Here is a 21,370-nt window from a genome sequence, read left to right on the forward strand (position 1 = left end):
ACCTTTTCAGACAAATATCGATCCATGTGGTGTCCCAACCCAAGCCCTGAGATGACTTCTTCACTTCCTCTTCGCTTTCTCCACACCTGAAAATGGCAAAAGGTGATGCTAAGGTGAACACCGCCCGCCTCTCTGTTTTCCATCTTTCATCCCAGACGTGTGAAGACTCCCCCTTCCTGCCTCATCTCGCCTGCTGGGTCACGTTCGCTCATGGAGCTCAGTCAGCTTTAATCACAGTCTGCTTGTGGTGCTTCCAGTGGCCTTTGCTGCAGCTGTGGAAAACTTGGAGGAGGAGGAGGTGAGACGAATATCAACCAGGTTTGAAGTTCATGATTGCAGGCACTGACAGCTGATCCTGGATCCTGTAGAGATAAAGTTACTGAGGGAAAGATCAAAGCGGGGTCCTCTAGAGCATAAATTATGCTTCCCTGACAAACCAAAAGTTCAGGCGGTAAGTCCTTGAAACCACGAGATGGCGCTGTGCATCAACTGGAATAAGTAGGATTTACAGTCTTGTCAAAATATTTTTAATTTGTGTGAAATAAATTAAGTATGAGGTTATGAAGACTTTGTACTCAACAAACTCCTCACTGAGGCTTTAAAGACTGATGCATGTAAGCTTCCTGATATTACAGAGGAAACTGCAGGAAGAAATCACAGTTTGGACAGCAATTCCTCATGAAAACTGCGGCTTCCCCCTCCTGCTCCTTCCTAATGTGACACCTGTCCCCGACATGAAGAAGGAGGTGGCTGTGGGCGATATTCTGCACACCTCAGGCTGTTTCACCCAGCTGACCACTTATCTGCTTTGTGACTTCATGTGCTGCATTTTGGTGAAGCAACACTGACACCTACAGGTCCAAATCACAGGGTTTATATTGGCTGATTCTGTTAAAGAAGGGATGCAAAGATTTTTGTGTTGAATGTGATGATTTCAACTGTTCTGGAGTAATTCTCTATTTTTTTCTTATTATCTTAATTCTTTAATAAACAATATGATGACCTACTTTTGATTTTTATTTATGATACAAAATGAGAGAAAAAAGTCAAGTTCATCCTTCACATATAAGTGTATTTGGAATTTGGCCAGCAGAGGGCGGTAGAGGTCGATGTGCCTTTCTGTTCTGCCTGTAAATGAAGCGCAGAAGAAAGGCCCACGCGCATGCGCACTGGCAATGTTGTCATTTGGCTCCGCTTGGTAAAAGGTAAAAAGAAACACATTATTTTTAATTTCTTTTGTTCTATGACTCAGCGAAATCGAATATCTCTTTAGTTAAAAACAAAATATACTTAATTTTCTTTTTTTTAAAAATAGTGTCATTGTATTTTTTGAAATCGCGTTTATTTTTCTCCGGGTGAGGCTCACATGGAGGTGTGTGAGCAGGACCGCAGAGGTGAAGAGGAAGCGGAGGAGGGGAGGGCCATGCTGTGGTCCATCCAGGAGGCTTTTGATAGGCAGACACTGCAGATAGGAGCCTCAGCCTGCGGGGCCACAGCCGTGGTGGACGTGTTGAAGGCCCTCAGCGTGGACGTGACTCCCGAGGAGGCGGATCGGTGCGTCCAAACGCGGCTGCGCAGGAACGAGTCTCCGCTGCCGGACTACCTGCTGTCCCGGAGTGAAGCCGGTAAACTTATTTATTCACATCAAGGAAAAAATTTGGAGTACAGAAAGTGTCGATGGTGTAAAAACTAATAAATCTCTATTTTACTTTACAGTCAGAGCCTACAAGGTCATCCTATATTATAATGATGGTCTAAAGTCTTTTTTGAATTTATATTAACAGCCTATATTTGTGTGTTATCAAACATGATCAGGTTTAAATGAAAGCTAAACTCTTATTAGCTTATTCAGATTAATAAAAAAAAAAAAGTACACAGTAGTACAGTGAACACTGAGAGCCTCACAGTATCTCTTCTGAGATTGAAACTTAATTGGCAGTTGCACCACAAACACTTGGCATCAGATAAAATCTGCTCTCCTCAAAGTGTTCTGTGACTTTCAGGTAATAGACTGTCACCACATAGAGCATGTCTTCATGAAAACTTCCTCACTGATTGAGCCTTTTTAACCCGTAAGTGCAGCTTCCTGTCAGCGTGACAGCTGGCTGCTCTAAAAAGCACCTCTTGAATTAGACAAAGAGGTTTATGTCTCTCAAAGGAGCCACTGTAATTGACTTTTTCCGCCATACTACACAATCTTTTGCGATGACATTTCAGATGTATAACTCAAACTGTGAAGGAAGCCGTCTATAATTTGTCCAGAACTTAAAGAGCAAGGTATTGAGTTGTTATGTTAGAGTTTGGATGAAGATTCTGAAAACTTCTTTCAGGTGCCACTCATGCTCAACTCATCCAAGGAGCAGAGGAAGCCAGCAAGGGGAAGGTCAGCGGCCGCTTCTTCCATCTTCACCCTCACCGCCTGGTCAGACTCACCCCCTGGCTTGCAAGCTGGATCCGGAAAGGTGCTGTTCCTGTCGCGACGATGAACATGCAGCGGGCTGTACCTGAGGGTGAAGAGGTGCCGGATGCCTGGCACCATCAGTTTATATTTGGTGTAGCACCCAATGCTGTTTTCATGACCAACCCTTTAGATGTTGGTGAGTGAGAGCAAAGAAAAGTGGTTTTATAAGGAAAATCCTATCTAATGATTGAGTTGATTATTTTTTTGTGTCATTCTTTTAATCAGTGAGTGAAAAAGACCTGTACCAGAGACTCTGCAGTGATTCTGTGCTGCTGATTCGCCGAGAAGACGTCCTGCAGAGACTCACGCCTGAGTGCTCCTACTCTAGCTTATCTGACCCACGGTGGAAGGCCCTGGACATAGAGGGTAAGGCTGTAATGCCTGCTTAAAGTCATGCAAAAAAATCACTGAGTGAAGGCGTTTTAAAGTACATTTCTCCTTGTTAGGTCAAGTTAAACAAATGCTCCTGGAGGAGGACCAAGAAGAAGATGAAGCCAAGTTAACACACATCACCATCCCTGCAGCGTACAGTTCAGGTGTCACATTTTTTGCACTGCGACAGTCAGAGGTGGGACAAGAACTGCTCAGTGCTCCTGAGCTTCCTCTGCTGGAACTGGACTGAAACTCATGGACTCAAGCTTTGGAGACTTTATTTATTTATTATGAAATAAAGAATGAACTGGTAATGAGGCACTGTATTTGTAATGTATTTTAAATGATGAGATATACCAGCACACCTTCTCTCACTGTCTTATTTTCAATAAAAGTATGACATTATGAGAATTACTCCTTTGGCTTTCCCTTGTCTGCTATTTGCTGCTTCTGGACTGTTAACTAACTTTTAAAAGATCAGCTCCCATCACTCCCTATTAGTCCACTTTGCACCCTCTGCCAGGTTTTTGGGATTGACTTTCAGATTGTATTGATTCCCTTCAAGGCAATAAATGGCCCAGCTCCAGCTTCATATTCAGAGCTGTTATATCCTGATAGTCAAAAGCTTATATCAGCAGTTTAAAGCCCCTTATGGCTCCAAAGTCAGCGTTAAGCTCTGATGGTGGATGAGAAACTGCAGGAGAGGTGCTTCAATTTTTCAGAATTTAATGTAAGAAGTGTTACCAAAAAGATTTCCAACTTTGAGTCAGTTTGAATATGTTGCCTGATGCAGTGGATTTGATGCATATATGAACTTTGGGTTTTGATGTTGCTTGCATAAGACACATGGTGCAGAAATATAAGTAAAAACTGGGGAAATAGTGTCCCACATGTATTCCTCTACATTTATTTGACAGTTTTAGCCCCTGATAATCTTGCAAAAACAACAGAAGATGGTTAAGAAGGACTGTATGGTTATAAAGTATGATAAGTGGTCATCTTTCCAGATTTAGGACTTTTATTTGATGAACTTTGACTGAAATCAAAGTGTTTAAAAACACATGAAAAAAATTGAATAAAATATCAGTGTACCCTATTTTTTTATTAGAAATATGAGGTTTTTTTTCTTTAAATTATACCTGAAACAAAAATAAATGATAAATAGAAACTGTTAAATGAAATGGACATTGATGCACTCGAAATATAATTTAGGGAGCACTTGTATGGTGGCCCTGAGAGTTCACAGCACTGCAACTCAAGACAACACATGCTAAAAGACAAAACACAAGCAAATTGAGGAAATATCTTCATCAATTTGACAATATGTGCGCAGCATTTAGAGGACACGGTGCAAAGACACGTTTCCAGGGGACACTTAAAAGTGATGCACATGTCCAGACATTCTTGTTGTTGACACATGTTTTCAGTCACAGCAATAGGCTAATATCTGAATGATGTGATAACAATGTTGACACTTACTTTTATCTCATTTTCCTACACAACCAAAGGACAGAAAACCACTATAAAGATGTGACTGCGAATCTGTGGCAACAACAAGCATTTCAGGACATGTGCATCACTTTTTAGTGTCCTCTGGGAACACTTCTGTTGTGTTGCGGTGTATTTGAAACATGTTTTCCTAATGTTTGTGCTCTGGTTTGTGCAGCGCATTTACTGTCAAATTGATGAAGATGAAGTTTTCTTAACTTGCTTGTGTTTTGTCTCTTAAGCTGCAGCTCTTTGAGCTCTCAGGGCCACCGTACTCTCGCATTCTTACGAAAACTTATAAATGAACTGCAACTCCCATGATGCACTCGGCAGTTACACCCCGCGGAAGACGAATTTTCCTCCAAACTTGCTGAAAAAAACGCCCAGGCAGCAAAAAAGGGTAAGAAACGCACATTTATATCTACAAACAATACGTTTTTAACAGCGTGGTGTCGTAAAGTGTCGTGTAGCATGTTTAGCTAACTTTTTGTAGCTTCAGTTGGCGCTGTTAGGACATCATGGTGAAATATTGGATCCACGTGGTGTGTGTGTGTGTATGTGTGTGTGTGAAGATGATAAACTTTGCATCCTCTATCAGTGTGTAGGCTGAGGGCAGAGGAGACACTTCAGACAGCTGTCCTGAACTGACTGGGCTCTGGTTGATTCCTGCTTTTATCATCCACAAACACACAGGTAGGAGTTCACTCAGCTTTGTTTACAGGGCTAATGTAGCCTGAAAAACCGTATTGGGGTTTGTTTCTGTCGTAAAAACAAAAACAGGATTAATGCATCTTTTTTCTCCTCATCTCAATGACACAATGAGAATTTCTTTAATGTTTTGAATGTGAACTGGAAAGTTTTTAGTGTAGGTGCAGAAATGATGCATGTACAGTATTTGTGTATGTAGAATAAAACATGATCTAACCCATGGATTTGATTTTCCTTACTGACATGTGAGTCACATGAGAGGGGTGATTCCAATCAAAGCAGTTATTTGTCTAATTCTGGGGCATGTGCACCTAATGTGTAACACTCAGCCCTTTGTACTGTATGTAGCCCTGTGTCTGCACATATAGATCTTTACTTTGGTGAACTGTTGTTGCACAACTTGTAGGGTTCAGGTCATTGCAGGATAGGGGAGTTTGCAGTGGGATCATGGAGTTGATGGTTGTCAAAGAGTAAATAGTTGTCAGTTTGCTTTTTTCGAGCATCTTAAAAGTCAACCTTTACTGATTTAGACATTGTTTCAAATGTGTGTCACGCAGGATGCAACTTTCCATGTTGGATGAAGCTTATCATGCTGATAGGAATGTTGAATGTTACTCTTACAGATTAAATCACTCTCACTGAAAGGGTGAGGATTTAATCAGTTTTTTTCTAACTAGGAAAGAGAGAAGTTGATTATGAGTTAAGAAATGTGTCCTTTTTGGCAAGCAAGAGAAAAAAGAGGCTTCCCGAGTCCCAGCTTGGTAATTGCTTTGCTTTTCTATGCAAATGAGTCCCTGTTTGCAGTAGCCGGTAATTCAGCCTTGCCTGGTGACCATGCCATTTAATTGTTGACTTGTGTTTCTGTTCCACTCGACTGGATCCGTGTCAGTGTGGCATTACAAGATAATTTAAGACCCCAGGCGTCAGGAAAGGTCACTGCTCCCTCGCAGCTCAAAGGAGTCCTTTCCGTATAGGTCAATCTGTGCATGTAATTAAACACTTTCTTTATGAATACTTAAAGAGATGAATGACACGTGCTGCTGGGATGTGTCACCAGGTACGATGGCAGAGAAGGTGCTGGTGGTTGGTGGAGGTGGACGGGAGCACGCTCTGGCGTGGAAGCTGGCGCAGTCAGAGCAGATTCAGCAGGTCCTGGTGGCTCCGGGGAACGCAGGGACGGCTAACTGTGGGAAGATCAGCAACTCAGGTAAACACATCAGCTTCAGTGAAAGAAAGTGATGCAATCATGAATCATTTAGGTGATTTTAGGTCTTTGTTTGCAGAGGTATCAGTGAGTAATCACACCATCCTGGCTCAGTTCTGTAAGGATCACCATGTGGGGCTGGTCGTGGTTGGACCTGAGGTTCCTCTAGCAGCAGGTGAGTAGCTTCCATCGTCGTGTTGATAACTCCTTGGATAGTATGTTGGCTAAATCTGTTTTTGTTCAGGTATCATTGATGACCTGACGGCGGCTGGAGTTCCCTGCTTTGGCCCGTCTGCTAAAGCCGCTCAGCTGGAGGCCAGCAAGAGCTTCTCCAAAGCCTTCATGGAGCGTCACGGCATCCCCACGGCCCGCTACGGCTCCTTCACCGACCCAGAGGAGGCCTGCAAATACATCAGAACGTGAGTGAATCACTCCCTAATGAGGAGTGCAGCTAATTCATCCCAAAGTTTTGTTTTAAGAGTCTTTAAACACATAATACAGCAGCTTCATGTGGTTAGAAGTCACAATAGGAGTTTTTTCAAAATGTTAAGACAAAGAAAAAGTCTGTTACACTCAGTGAAAGTCATTTCTTCTGGTCATATAAAGCATCTCGAGCAGAACAGCTGCCACGCTCTGACAGCTCCCATCCATACACATCCCAGACACACAATGCCGCACGCCGCCGAAGTTAAATGGTCCACAAAAGACAAACATTTGACGCTCCATATCGGGCATTCACCATCTGTTCCAGATGTGTTTTTCTGTGTGTGAGTTTGTTTGATTGCTCTGGGCTGTCACAGGGCCGACTTCCCAGCGCTGGTGGTGAAGGCCAGCGGCCTGGCGGCAGGGAAGGGGGTGATCGTGGCAAAGGACCAGGACGAGGCCTGTGAGGCTGTGATGGACATCATGAAGGTGAGTCTGTGAATATAACGAATAGATTAAAAAGAGAAAGAATGAGGATCTGACTGTGAAAAAGCTCAGTTTTCATGTGATGTTTTCCACTTTAGGACCGAGCCTTTGGAGCTGCAGGGGACACCGTCGTGGTTGAGGAGCTTCTGGAGGGAGAAGAAGTTTCAGTGAGTGTTGAAACCAAAATTATCCTAACATTACACAAATCTTGTGACTATTAAATCCTTCTCCTCTTCTTGTCTAGTGCTTGTGCTTCAGCGACGGCTCCACCGTGTTCCCGATGCCTCCAGCTCAGGATCACAAGCGGCTGCAGGACGGTGACCTGGGCCCAAACACAGGTGGCATGGGAGCGTACTGTCCCACCCCTCAGGTAAACTCCTCTCTGGTTTCTCTCTGAGTGTTTTCAGGATTTCAGCTGACTTCATTAATGTGCTGTGTGACTGTTCTGACTCAGGTGAGCCAGGAGCTGCTGCAGGAGATCAAAGAGAGGGTGCTTCAGAAGACGGTGGATGGGATGAAGGAGGAGGGGACTCCATACGTGGGTGAGGACAGAAAGCTTTTCTCTAACTCTGTTTGTGTGGAGCAGACGTGTAAAAAAATGTTAAATCCTCTGTTTTTATATGTTATTTTGCAGGTGTTCTGTACGCAGGCCTGATGTTGACGAAGCAGGGGATCAAAGTCCTCGAGTTCAACTGTCGCTTTGGAGACCCTGAGTGTCAGGTGGGCTCCTCCTCCATCATCACTGCTTAATTGCACAGGAAACACTAGAATGAGTGTTGAATATCTCTCTCAGGTGATACTCCCGCTCCTGAAGAGCGACCTATACGAAGTGATCCTGAACACTATCAACGGCAGACTGGCCTCCAGCGCCCCCGTGTGGCACCAGGACAGCTCTGCAGTGACTGTGGTGATGGCCAGTGAAGGTTACCCTGGCTCCTACAAGAAAGGAGTTCAGATCACAGGTACACGACAAATCAGTCTTCACCCTTAAAGTTAAAATTAAAAGAATTAAATTGGAAATTTATCAAACTCCTCTATTGCTTCGATCCTCAGGTCTGACTCAGGTCCAGGACTCAGGGCTGCAGGTCTTCCACGCTGGCACAGCTCTCAAAGACGGCAGTGTGGTCTCCAGCGGAGGTCGGGTCCTAACCGTCACCGCGGTCAAACCTTCATTTGAGGCGGCCCTGCAAGCAGCCAATCAGGGCGTGGCTGCTATCGGTTTCCCTGGTGCTGTGTACCGCAGAGACATCGGGCACCGCGCCATCGCTCACCTGAACCAGCACAGGTGTGTGTGAGACAAAACACACTGAAAACTAAAGCACTCTGTTTTTGTACTGAACATTCCTCTTTTTTTTGTAGACTATGAATAAAAGATTTTTGCATTCACCTGTGTTTGTTTTTCTTTAAATAACAACAAGAAGAGTTTTAAACCTCCTTCATGAGACCGACGATGTCTGTGTCTCTCTCAGAGGTCTCACTTATAAGGACAGCGGGGTGGACATCGCTGCGGGTAACAAGCTGGTGGACATGATCAAGCCTCTGGCCAAGGCGACTTCTCGAGCCGGTAACTTTACTGTCACGCTCAAAAATGAAGACACAGAAGCACCAAATGGAGAAACAGCTGCAGGATGTTTCCTTTAAAAGACTTTCAGATTTAAAGCAGGAGCCATGGCAGTAACAGTGTGCTCCTCACAGGGTGTAACGCAGAGCTGGGAGGCTTTGCGGGGCTCTTTGACCTGAAGGCTGCAGGTTTCACTGACCCAATCCTCGTGTCAGGAACTGACGGAGTGGGCACCAAACTGAAGGTGAGATATGATGTATTTTATTTGAAAATATCTGTGGTTAATGTCAGATCTGTTAACAAATAATGTGTTAAACTTTCTCTGTAGATTGCTCAGGCATGTGCCCAGCACAGTGGTCTGGGTCAGGATCTAGTCGCCATGTGTGTGAATGACATCCTGGCTCAAGGCGCTGAACCACTCTTCTTCCTCGACTACTTCTCCTGTGGCCGCCTGGACGTAAACGTGGCGGCCTCTGTAGTCGGTGGCATCGCAAAGGCGTGTGAAATGGCTGGCTGTGCTCTGCTGGGTGAGACAAAACACGATCTGTTTGTTGAGGACACTTTTCTGATGTTTTGACTCATTCATTCATGTTTTCTGTTCAGGTGGTGAGACGGCAGAGATGCCAGGCGTCTACGCTCCAGGAGAGTACGACCTAGCAGGGTTTTGTGTGGGAGCGGTGGAGCGTGGAGCCCTGCTGCCCCGGCTGGAGGACATCACAGCTGGGGACATGCTGATCGGGGTGGCCTCCTCTGGGGTTCACAGCAACGGCTTCAGCTTGGTGCGCAAAGTCCTGGAGAAAGCTGGCCTCAGCTACAGCTCGCCTGCTCCTTTTGGGAAGTCAGGACAGACGGTTGGTGAGTCAGCGTGTGGATGTGACAATTCAGTAATAGTTCGCTGCTGCTCAAGTTAAAACTAACCCTTCTCTGCTTCCAGGTGAGGTTTTGCTGACACCAACAAAGATCTACAGTCGCCTCCTGTTGCCGATTCTTCACAGTGGATCTGTGAAAGCGTATGCCCACATCACAGGAGGCGGACTGCTAGAGAACATCCCTCGAGTGCTGCCTGCAGAGCTCGCTGTCGATTTGGGTGAGCTTTTAAAGTTTTCATTGAGATGTAGAGATGAAGAATGTGAAAGTTTTTGACTGTTTTCTTCTCCTCCTGTGTTTTTCTCAGATGCTTCTCGGTGGAGCATCCCTGCAGTGTTTTCATGGCTTCACAGAGAGGGAGGTCTGAGCGAGGAGGAGATGGCTCGCACCTTCAACTGTGGCCTGGGAGCGGTCCTGGTGGTGTCTCCTCTGGATGCTCAGAGGGTTCTCCTTCAGCTTCAGGCTCAAGAGGACGCCTGGATTGTTGGTTCACTCGCTTGTAAGCAGCCAGGTAGGAGTCTGAGATTACAGCTGAGTGTAACAGGATGTAAAGACAAAGGGATTTAAATTTGTGCTTCTGATGCAGGAGGAGAACCGGTGGTGGTCCGCAACCTTAAACACAGCCTGCTGGGTGAGGGAGCAGCATCCAATCAGGAAGCAGTTGTTGGGCAGAATGGTGACAGTGACAAGCCGCTAAAGAGGACCAAAGTGGGAGTCCTCATCTCCGGCACAGGTGAGTTTCTGATAAAGAAACAAGATTTAGTGAAGGACACACATCTGACTTCCTCTCCACACCTACAGGGACCAACCTGCAGGCTCTGATAGAGCAGGCCAAGCGTCCGTCCAGCTCAGCAGAGATCGTGGTGGTGATCTCAAACAGACCTGGAGTCCAGGGGCTGAAGAGGGCGTCACTGGCTGGCATCCAGACGAGGGTAAAATGGAGAAAAACAAGAATGACCTCATTTAAAGTGTTGACCCTGAATCTGTTCTGTTGATGAGCTGTGTGTATCTCCTTTCCAGGTTGTGGATCACAAACTGTACGGCAGCCGCTCAGAGTTTGACAGCACCATCGATCGAGTGTTGGAAGAGTTTGGTGTGGAGCTGGTGTGTCTGGCTGGGTTCATGAGGATCCTCACTGGACCTTTTGTCAAGAAGTGGAACGGTGAGAAAAGCTTTTTGTCTTGGTTGAAGATGAAGTGATGTCAGGCTGCAGAACAATCACTCATAGTGTGTCTTTAATCTTATTTCAGGGAAGTTACTGAACATCCACCCCTCCCTGCTGCCATCTTTCAAGGGTGTGAATGCCCAGAAGCAGGCCCTGCAGGCTGGAGTGCGGGTTGCTGGCTGCTCGGTCCACTTTGTAGCAGTAAGTATGAGACAACTGCAAAATTTTCCATTTAATTAGACTGGATTAGTGTTAACTTCACTGTCTGCAGGAGGAGGTGGATGCTGGAGCCATCATTGTGCAGGAGGCGGTGCCGGTGCTGAGTGGAGACACAGAAGAGAGTCTGTCGGACAGGATCAGAGAGGCTGAGCACCGAGCGTTCCCTGCTGCTCTGGAGCTGGTCGCCAGTGGAGCGGTCAGACTGTCAGAGGACGGACACATTATGTGGAAGTCAAGTTAAAGAGGTCCTTATTAAACGTAGTTTTACTATCATCTTAACGACGATTGAATTTACTTTAATGTCAAAATAAAGAAGATACAGTTCGTTCACAGCCAGTTGGTCTTTGATTTCTGATAGTGGAGAACATTTGAAACAGAAACTACATTAGTTTTGCACAAAAATAACTTACACTGGAACTGACCTTGTAATTGTTAATGTTATGTGTAGTATTTTCATGTTTTCCACATGGAGCAACATACTCCATGTGTTAGTCATTATTAAACCTGTCTGTGAATAAAAGAAAACCATGTAGTGTGAAGATTCTGTAAAACACGCAGCTTTAAAAGTTTTTTCCCCCACACACGTTTGTGTAACATACTTTAAATGTGTAAATGTTAATCACACTTCCTGCTAAAAGTAGTCTTTTTAAATAAAGAGGCGATGAAGTTCATCCCATGGTGTGTGTCTCTCATGTAATGTTAGTCCAGTTAAAGTGCAGCACAGTCTCATCCACTGCTGTTGTTGATCAAAGTGTGTAACATGTTAAATAAAAAGAAATGTAAATTGAAATGATGAAAAGTTTTTTCTCTCATTCTTCACATGGACAGGCAATAAGTCCAAAGCTTTCATGAACCTAAGAATCACCAAACCACGAGAACACAGAGCTCGTTAAAGCAGATCTCATACAAAGTGTTGGATTGATCTCAGTTAACTCATAGTGTAATATACTAGTGGGCAGGTCTTGTGGTTATGTGAGGTCGTACAGGTGTGCCAGCAATATTGTAACATAGATCGAGACCACAAAGAATCTACAGAGGATCAACATAGATCTAGACCATATAGATCAGTTTAAGCATTATGATTGCTAATTGGTTTCAGGTGTGTTAAAATTATATTATAAAAGCAGAGCAGTTTACAGAATCAGTTCTGAAAATGACTTTGCAGAGTCAACACCTCTCCTGTCTCTGCAGGTTTCTCTGCTTCACTTTCCCCAGACTGAGTCTCAGAGTAAGGTGCATTTGCCTTACTTTGGACTTTAGTTTCAGCAAGTTTTTCTCTATCTACTCGATAATTTAACACTTTCTTTACAAACTTTCTGCTAAGCTGCCTTAAACACAAAGACACAAGGTAAGTTTGGTTCAGTTTTTTCTTTATTTCAGTGCATTTCTTTACTGTCAAAGTACCCATTAATCTGCTCTCTTTTCTCTTTTCAGGTGCAGTTTGCTCGGTTTGTTGGAGGAAGCTCGGTGAAGCCTGAAAGAAAGAAGAACAAACATTACTTTAGTGCACGTCTCAATTTGTTGCTAATCCTACCATTAATTCCACTCTCTCCTCTCATTTCAGGATCTTTTGTCGGCTCGGTTGTTGCTCCTGCTGGAAAACCTCGTCCTTTAGGTCGCTTCTGATGATGGGCCAGGAGCAGGGAAGGTCGGAGAAGTCCGTGGGTCTTCCTGCATGCCGGGTTCCTTCATGCTAGCTTTTCGATGAAGCACGTGGAGGCTAAAAGACGAGGTCCTGTTGTCTGCTCGGTTTGTCCGACTGCAATAAAAAGAAAGAAAATATTAGCACACCTCAATTTATTGCTAATCCTGCCATTAATTCCACTCTCTCCTCTCATTTCAGGACCTTTTCTCGGCTCGGTTGGTTGCTCTTGATGGACCACGCGGTTCCCAGCATGGCGGGCGTCTTTCCGGTCGATCCTGATGACGCACCTTGAGGTGGAGATGTGGGAGAAGTCTCAGGTCCTGGTGTCTGCTGGCTGTCCACCTGCAAGAAAGACCACACTTTCAGCTCAGATTCTCGGTAAAAGTTTTTTTTTTTTAAAAAGCGAACCACGAGCGGAGAACCGGCTCCTTTTTACCCCGTCATCACCAGGAGACCGCGAAGACGCCCAACATCCCGGTCAGGGCTAGCACTTGCTCAAGCTGGAAAACCATCAAGCTTAGCTTGGTGTTTCTCCGGCCGGAGCAAGTGCACTCCCTGACCGGGATGTGGGGCTTCTTCGGGGTCTCCTGGTGATGACGGGGTAAAAAGGAGCCGGCTCTCCGCTAGTGAAAAGCATTTTTCCAAAACTTGAGTCATTACCAGATCCAGTCGATTAATTCACTAATTTCATGCCCTCCTCTCATTTCAGGCTTCTTTTCCCAGCTCCGTTGGTTGCTCTTACCTGGCATGTTTTCCGACATGACGTGCGTCCTTCGGTTGCTTCTGATGACGCACCTTGAGGTGGAGATGTGGGAGAAGTCTCAGGTCCTGGTGTCAGTTCGCTGTCCACCTGCAAGAAAGACCACGCTTTCAGCTCAGCTTCTCGGTAAAAGTTTTAAAAGCGCCAACCACAAGCGGAGAACCGGCTCCTTTTCACCCAGTCATCACCAGGAGACCGCGAAGAAGCTCCACATCCCCGTCAGGGAGCGCACTTGCTCGGACTGGAAAAGCATCAAGCTTAGCTTGGTGTTTCTCCGGCCCGAGCAAGGCCACTTCCCGACGGGGATGGGGGGCTTCTTCGCGGTCTCTTGGTGAAGACTGGGTAGAAAGGAGCCGGTTCTCCGCCCGTGAAAAGCATTTTTTTCAAAAAATTCAGTCACTTTTTCCCGAAATCCAGTCGATTACTCCACTAATTTCATGCTCTCCACTCATTTCAGGCCCTGCTTCTGAAGACTCACCTGGAGGTGGAGATGTGGAAGAAGCCCCGTGTCCTGGTGTCGGCTCGCTGTCCACCTGCACGAAACCACGCTTCAGCTCAGCTTCTCGGTGAGCGTGTGCTTACCACAGGCGGAGAACCGGCTCCTTTTCACCCAGTCATCACCAAGAGACCACGAGGAGGCCCCCCATCCCCGTCGAGGAGAGCCCTTGCTCGGGCTGGACAAGCATCAAGTTTCGCTTGGTGTTTCTCGGGACCCGGGCCAGAGACCTCCTTGACCGGGATGTGGGGCTTCTTCGCGGTCTCTTGGTGATGAAGGGGTGAAAAGGAGCCGGTTCTTCGCTCGTGGTAAACATTTTTTGCACATTTTTCCAAAAATTCTGTCGATTACTCTACTAATTCCATGCTCTCTTCTCTTTTCAGGTTCCAGTGAATTTCTGTTTGGTTTTGACTTCAATCTCTTGCAATAAAAATTCTCAAACGAACTTTAACTTTTTTGTCTTGTATTTTAACACCAAAAAAAAAAAAACTTAAACTTTAAAAAATTAAACTTTTTTTTCATCATTCTATTTTTTATTTTTAATGCAGTGTAATAAAAAAATGTAAATAAAATCAACCAATGAAATGCATGAAAGAATAATGAGCACGGACAACATGAATAAATTTGAATAATTTTTTATATGCAAATTCAGTTAATGAAGGGGTGTGGCCTACTGAAGTCCACTGAAGCAGCGAGCTAGCAAACACGGACTGAAAGAAACTAGCCTCTGTGTGCCCTTCCCCTCAGGGCAGGCTGTGTTTGTGCCGTGTTAGCTTTACTAGCTGTAAGAAACCATAAGCAGCAGTCAAACCAGGTCTGTGTGGAGAGGAGAAAGGTGGACTGTAACTACCGAGTGAAGTGAAAAACACCCCACACTGTAGCCCAGCTCCACCAAACTCTCCCACACAGCCCTGGCTCTTCCACCGCTCGGTTCCTTACAGCTAGTAAAGCTAACACGGCACAAACACAGCCTGCCCTGAAGTTCCAGTCACACAAAGACTAGAAACAGAAAGAAAGTAGCCACTGTACAACCTTTCCCTCGGAGTAGCATGTCCGTGTCGTGGTTCACTCCACCAGCCACAGTAAAACCATGAGCAGCGGTCAAACCAGGTCTATGCGGAGAGAAGAAAGGTGGACTGTAACTACTGATAGCGTTGCACACACCACAGAGTAGCCCAGCTCCACCAAACTTTCCCGCACAGCCCTGGCTCTTCCACTGCTCGGTTCCTTACAGTTCGGAGAGCTAACACGCCACAAACAGTCTGCCCCGAGGTTCCAGTCACACTATGACCACAGCAGGTAGAAGAAAGAAAGAAGTGTCCGTGTTTGTAGCTCACCAGCGTCGCACAGAACCTGCAAAAGAGGAGAAAAGGTCGAATTAGTGGGTTGATTAACCTCAGGTGGGGAAGTCAAAGCACGTGCTCAGCCCGAGGAGGCCCCGGTGTTAACTGCAAAACTATTCAACCAAATAAAAAAACTATGGTGTCTTTAAATAAAATAACAGTAAAACAGTGTTTAAGCACATAAAGAATAACTAAATGTGGTCAAATTTCAGTAAAAAAAAGGTTCAGGTTAGCTCTACCGTTAGCATAAGCTTTAGCCGTAGCGGTAGCTCGCATACAGCGGCCATTTACTCTATTTCTATGTTTCCGTTCACACGCTGACTCACCGAATCCTTCGTGAATTTCTTTCTTGGTCCCACGTCTCTCTTTTCAGCCTAAAAATCTATTTATTTTCAATAAAATCAGAAAACGGAGAGCTCGAGCTGCGACCACGCTGTCGAGACGCCATGTCCTGATTGCCAACTTCCGGTTCCGACGTCACGTCCGGAGAGGAGGTCATGGTCCGCGCATGCGTACGAGCAAAAACAAAAAAAACTTTCACAAAAAAACAGAATAAAACACGAATTGATATTTTTTTCGTCATTTAATATTTATCTAACTCAATTTGAGAAAAAATATTAGTTTTAATCAAAGAAACTCACATAACGTGTTAAAAATAAAGCGCTTTCCTGTGGAACTACAAACATGGCCTCATCTACCGGAACTGGAAGTACGTATTTCAATAAGCGCATGCCAACACTGTTTCGTTGCACAGAATTTGATTTGTTTTGTTCTTCTTTTTCCCTTCCTTATAAAAAATTCATGTCAAACCTCAAAGCAGCTACTCTTGTTTGATCTTTTTTCTTTTTTTTATTTAGTTATTTCTAAAACGAATTGGCCCCTTTTTTTCTTTCCTTTACGTTCTTTTATGTTCATGTTGTTAACTTATAATGCTTTAAATTGAAGTTTTTCTTGATTTTCTTTACAGTTTAATGTTTGTTTAGGCCTTTTTTATATTGATATAATGTTAAATAAATTAAGAAAAATAAAAGTAGCCTATTCTCCCGGGTGTTTGCCGTCATCTGGTGTTCAAAAATTATATTGCATTCATAGCATGGTTGCAGCAAAAAATTTGTCCACAGGAGGGCAGAAAACCCCCAAATGTGGTGATGATGATGATAATATACACTGTTCCAGATTGAAATCTATTTATTGGGATTTGATTGAGATACTTTCAAGAAATTTTGAATTTTCTCATCACACAGGTCATCCTGTTTGAGGACATCCTATTTTTATTTCCTACTGCTGTACTGTGTGCCGAGCAACTAGTAAGTAACACTAATTATCTCCATCTGGGATCAATAAAGTATTTTTGATTCTGATTTTGTTTGTGCTAATTATTCTCAGGTTCCCATTAGCTTTACAAACCATCAACTATTTCTCAAAGGCCTCTGGATTACAACTGAATTTAGATAAATGTGAAATGTGCTCAACTCTGAGCCATGTGCACATAAATTCTGACTTTACATGATCACCCTTTGCAACTATTATACAGCATAAAAGTGAAAAATGAAATTAAAAAACTGGGAATTTTAATCACCAAGGATAGAACCGTATCAGACAAAAGTAATGTGTGGGATAGTATTGATAAATGTAAGTCTGTTTTAGATTGATGGTTACAGAGAGATATAACAATTTTTGGGAGAATCTTACTTACCAAGATGGATAGTCTGTCGAAACTCATTTACCCAGCACTTTCTTTACCTCTAAAAGAGAAAATGATAAAACATATAGATAGTATCAATCTTAAGTTCATTTGGAGAAACAAATGCAGTACATCAGGAAAGATGACATGGTCAGAAATTATGAGGATGGTGGTGGAAATGTGCTTGATTTTGATACTATGAATGGTTTTTGAATTATAAAATGGTCAAAATTCAATGATCAAAACAAACACTCTATATGGTTTATCATTCTAATCTAATATTCCAGAAAGCGGAAGGAAGAGACTTTTACTACGTTGTGATTTTGATTACAACAGGCTTCCTATTAATCTTTTAGCCTTCGATCAACAGGTCCTGCTCTATTGGAAGTCGATTTATAAACATAATTTTACTCCACATAACACCCCTTTATGGAACAACAGATATATGCTTCTAAAGAATAAATCTGTATATTCAGAGTTTGGGTGGTTTCTCATCGTATGGATGCTAAAGGGAATTTAAGTTTTTAACAATTTTGAGAAAAATTGTGACTGACATGTACTTTAAGTTTTTTTTAATAGGATTATAAAAGCATTCCCAACTTCTGTGAAAATAATAGTTAAGGAGGAAATAATCCACTCTGAGGTATTTCCTGGACTGAGGCAACTCTGCTTTAAAGGTTCTGACTTGTGTGAGGATAAATGCACAAACAAATTCCTTAGAAATCTTTTTTCAAGCAAATTTACCCCAATTCAATTAAAAGTAAAATATTTCCTTCAAGAATATGACAAAGATGAAATCAGGAAAATAAGGATGAAATATATTTCATCCACTACTCCCAAAAGTAAAGGATTTAAATTAAAAATTTTAAATGAAATCTATCCCACAAATCAATTTTTAAATAGGAGATTTAATATTGAAATTAATGGCTGCTCTTTTTGTGAGGATTTCCCTGTATCTATTTTTGTTATTTATGTTATTTCTCAATCGAATGGCCTTTTTTTTATCTTTCCTTTATGTTCATGTTGCTATCCCATTATACTTTGGATTGAAATGTTCCCTTGATTTTGCTCAACCTGAATTTTGTTTGTACTATTTGATGTTTATATTTGCTTTTTTTGTTTGTATTAATTATATTTGTAAAAAAAAAGAAAAGAAAATCTTCTTGAACTGGAAGTACATACTAAAATAAAGGCATGCAAACACTGTTTCGTTTCACAGAATGCTGATTTCATGTGTTCTTTTTTTCTCCCTTATAGAAATTTATGCAAAACTTTAAACCTGCCGCTCTTGTTTGATAGTGGCTTGGAAGAAGGTGCTTCTGAAACATCTTCTACAGCAGCCCTGCTTAAACTAAGATACGTCGACCAAGGTGTGGGAAAAGGTGCAGTAAGAGATTAACTGTAGCAGTACCTGATAGTCATTGAACTTTTGTCAGTATTTGACTAAAGCCTCCTTCAGGTCCATACACATTAATAAGGAGCAAAGATGCTGATTAAGGGCTGCACCAAATGAATTATTACAAACATTTATTCTAATTTCTCCCAAAAGTCAATTTATCAGACAATAAATAAAAAGGCAGCACTAGCGTCCCCGTGTGGAGACATTAAGTATGACCAATGTGCTGCCCCTCCCGCCCCTGAGTCCTGAGCCCCTCCCAACCCTGATGCTGTGAGCTTAATTAAGATCACCTGGCATGACACCAGCATGGCTTCAGCACCTAGACGCCCTCGTGTGGAGACTTTAGGTAACGTGCTGCCCCCGATGCCCCCCACTTCCCCCACCCTGCGAGCGCTCCCCCCCTCCGCCTCCCCCGCTCAACACTGAACCGCCCCCCCCCCCCCCCAACCCTGAGCACTGAGTCGTGTGGAGCCATTAAGTAAGACCAATGCGCTGCTAACGACCCCCCCCCCCCCCTGCGAGCGCCCCCCACTCCTCCCACCCCGCTCCCTGCGAGTTGACCCCCCCCACCACCACCACCACCACCACCACCCCCAACCCCCCCTCCAACCCTGAGCACTGAGCTGAGCAGTTCCACACCTAATCAACCTCACCTGGTTAGTGTGTGAGAGCATGACTCTGCTAAAGGCTCAAACAATGTAACTGAGATTGTGACAGTACTTTAACACTCCTCACATAACCTGCATGTTATCAGCTCACCTGAACAGCAGGATGAAGTGTTATCCAACAAGCTTCAGTTTAAAATAGTTCATATTTTATCGATACACTCCTATAAGTAAAAAAATACAAACATAAAAAAATTAAATCCACCAAACTGAGAGAAATATGATGAAGAAAATCTGAGTAACTCCTCATACAGAGTGTGTAAAGATGTTAATATTTGGGAAGATTGAGGTGCTTTAATACATTTATTCCTAATAAAGGGCAGACTTATATTAACCCCCCACACACACACACAGATACACATCTCCCCCGAACACACACACACACACACACACACACACACACTGACACACACACACACACACACACACACACATACACACATAGCCAACACTCCACCTCCCTTGCTGAACCCTGAGCACTGAGTTGTTCCCCCTCCCAACTCTGAGCCACACATACATCCACACACACACACCCAACACACACACATGCAGATCCACACACACACACCCAACACACACACACACACCCAACACACACACATGCAAATCCACACACACACACCCAACACACACACACACACATCCACACACACACACCCAACACACACACATGCACATCCACACACACACACCCAACACACACAAACACACATCCACACACACACACCCAATACACACACATGCACATCCACACCCACACACCCAACACACACACACACACACATCCACACACACACACATACACACACACACCCTGAGCACTGAGCTGAGCTGTAACCAACTTCATTAAGATCACCTGGTTAGTGTCTGAGAGCATGACTCTGCTGAAGGCTTATGTCACTGGGATACACACACACACACACAACACACACACACACCCAACACACACACATGCAGATCCACAAACACACACCCAACACACACACACACACATCCACACACACACACCCAACACACACACACACACACATCCCCACACACACACCCAACACACACACATGCACATCCACACACACACACACACACCCTACACACACACACACACACATACACACACACACATACACCCACACACACACACACACACACACACACACACACACACACACACACACACACACACATACACATAGCTTCAACCCCACCTCCCTTGCTCAACCCTGGCGCATATGATTGAGATAAGGCTCCAAATCAAGCTCTAAAGACACGAGGAAAGGTGAATGAGTAATTTTTTGTAGTTTAATTTCATAAAAAGATTCCCTATAGTCAATTTATAAGACAGTAAAAAAAAAAGGCAGCACTAAGGCGCCCTCGTGTGGAGCCATTAAGTATGACCGATGTGCCGCCCCCCAACTCTGAGGTTGTGAGCTTAATTAGTATCACCTGGCATGACACCAGCATGGCTTCAGCACCTAGACGCCCTCGTGTGGAGACTTTAGGTAATGTGGTGTGCCCCCCCCCCCCCCCCCCCCCCCCCCCCACACACACACACACACACACAAACACATACTCCAATACACACACACACACACACACACACACACACACACAGCCTACACCCCACCCTCCCCCGCCCATCCCTGAGCCGTGTGTTGAGTTGTTACGGACCTAATCAAGCTCACCTGGGTAGTGTCTGAGTGAACTGAGAGAAATATGATGAAGAAAATCTGAGTAACTCCACACACAGAGTGTGTAAAGATGTTAATATTTGGGAAGATTAAGGTGCTTTAATACATTTATTCCTAAAGGACGGCAGACCTATATCAACAACTCCAGACACACCAAGTACAACCTACACACACACTCCCTGTTGATGTCATTTATGTGCCAAAGCTATTTGCATCTAATCTCCACCTCAATCAAAAATAAACTATCAACAGCAGCTCTTTCTGCAGAGATTTGCAGATCGCACCAACACAAAGAACTGCAGTTTTGTTGTAAAGAAGAAATAACAGCAAGTATTTGCATATATGTGTTAGATAAGGCACTAAATCAACTTCAAAAGACACGAGGAAAGGTAAATGAATTATTTGTTGTCTGTGAATTATTTCATTTCATCTAATTTATCCCAGGTCAATTTATAAGACAATAAATAAAAAAGACAGCGCTCTGACGCCCTCGTGTGGAGACATTAAGTATGACCAATGTGCTGCCCCTCCCACCCCTGAGTCCTGAGCCCCTCCCAACCCTGAGGTTGTGAGCTTAATTAGTATCACCTGGCATGACACCAGCATGGCTCAGCACCTAGACGCCCTCGTGTGGAGTCATTCAGTATGTACAATGTGCTGCGCCCCTCCCAACCCTGAGCTAAGATGTTATGAACTTAATTAAGATCACCTGTCCATCCCCTCTCCCGCCCAACCC

General features: G+C 44.1%; 2 protein-coding genes and 1 long non-coding RNA gene across 4 annotated transcripts; 2 read left to right on the forward strand and 1 right to left on the reverse strand.

The window, feature by feature from the left end:
• The first annotated feature begins 1,135 nt into the window (after window positions 1-1,135).
• LOC141786070 (uncharacterized) lies at window positions 1,136-3,807 on the forward strand. 2 transcript variants are annotated; one of them, XM_074664781.1, is made up of 5 exons: window positions 1,136-1,205; window positions 1,361-1,625; window positions 2,331-2,597; window positions 2,687-2,827; window positions 2,908-3,807. In XM_074664781.1, the coding sequence occupies exons 2-5, from the start codon at window positions 1,367-1,369 to the stop codon at window positions 3,081-3,083; spliced, it is 843 nt and encodes a 280-aa protein (XP_074520882.1). In that variant the 5' UTR covers window positions 1,136-1,205; window positions 1,361-1,366; the 3' UTR covers window positions 3,084-3,807. The 2 variants fall into 2 exon arrangements, with proteins under 2 accessions (XP_074520882.1, XP_074520880.1); XM_074664779.1 differs by having other exon boundaries at window positions 1,189-1,205; window positions 1,316-1,625.
• A 683-nt stretch (window positions 3,808-4,490) lies between these two features.
• Window positions 4,491-11,691, forward strand: LOC141786124 (trifunctional purine biosynthetic protein adenosine-3-like). The gene is made up of 23 exons (XM_074664850.1): window positions 4,491-4,721; window positions 4,920-5,014; window positions 6,087-6,236; window positions 6,313-6,408; window positions 6,478-6,652; window positions 7,034-7,145; window positions 7,241-7,309; window positions 7,387-7,512; window positions 7,597-7,684; window positions 7,777-7,862; window positions 7,936-8,104; window positions 8,196-8,427; window positions 8,612-8,706; window positions 8,838-8,947; window positions 9,032-9,230; window positions 9,307-9,558; window positions 9,638-9,790; window positions 9,878-10,081; window positions 10,157-10,303; window positions 10,372-10,502; window positions 10,591-10,732; window positions 10,821-10,936; window positions 11,007-11,691. Exons 3-23 carry the CDS (start codon window positions 6,092-6,094, stop codon window positions 11,193-11,195), a joined length of 3,036 nt encoding a protein of 1,011 aa, XP_074520951.1. The 5' UTR covers window positions 4,491-4,721; window positions 4,920-5,014; window positions 6,087-6,091; the 3' UTR covers window positions 11,196-11,691.
• Window positions 11,692-12,573: 882 nt separating this feature from the next.
• LOC141785756 (uncharacterized) lies at window positions 12,574-15,678 on the reverse strand. The gene is made up of 6 exons (XR_012597565.1): window positions 15,525-15,678; window positions 15,193-15,208; window positions 13,838-13,892; window positions 13,342-13,449; window positions 12,801-12,941; window positions 12,574-12,713 (listed from the first exon to the last, which is right to left on the reverse strand). It is a non-coding gene; the product is annotated as an uncharacterized LOC141785756 (long non-coding RNA).
• Window positions 15,679-21,370: the final 5,692 nt, after the last annotated feature.

Source organism: Halichoeres trimaculatus, unplaced genomic scaffold, assembly GCF_033239565.1.
Source record: "Halichoeres trimaculatus isolate MK-OKI-2021-1 unplaced genomic scaffold, fHalTri1.1 fHalTri1_scaffold_24, whole genome shotgun sequence".
Classification (NCBI taxonomy): domain Eukaryota; kingdom Metazoa; phylum Chordata; class Actinopteri; order Labriformes; family Labridae; genus Halichoeres; species Halichoeres trimaculatus.

Bases quoted from the DNA above. Each gene is read 5' to 3' on its own strand.
- LOC141786070 (XM_074664781.1), top strand. From the start codon at position 1,367: ATGGAGGTGTGTGAGCAGGACCGCAGAGGTGAAGAGGAAGCGGAGGAG. The intron at 1,626-2,330 runs GTAAACTTATTT...AACTTCTTTCAG, and splicing joins GCTGTCCCGGAGTGAAGCCG to GTGCCACTCATGCTCAACTC. The intron at 2,598-2,686 runs GTGAGTGAGAGC...TCTTTTAATCAG, and splicing joins GACCAACCCTTTAGATGTTG to TGAGTGAAAAAGACCTGTAC.
- LOC141786124 (XM_074664850.1), top strand. From the start codon at position 6,092: ATGGCAGAGAAGGTGCTGGTGGTTGGTGGAGGTGGACGGGAGCACGCT. The intron at 7,685-7,776 runs GTGAGGACAGAA...GTTATTTTGCAG, and splicing joins GGAGGGGACTCCATACGTGG to GTGTTCTGTACGCAGGCCTG. The intron at 8,948-9,031 runs GTGAGATATGAT...CTTTCTCTGTAG, and splicing joins GAGTGGGCACCAAACTGAAG to ATTGCTCAGGCATGTGCCCA.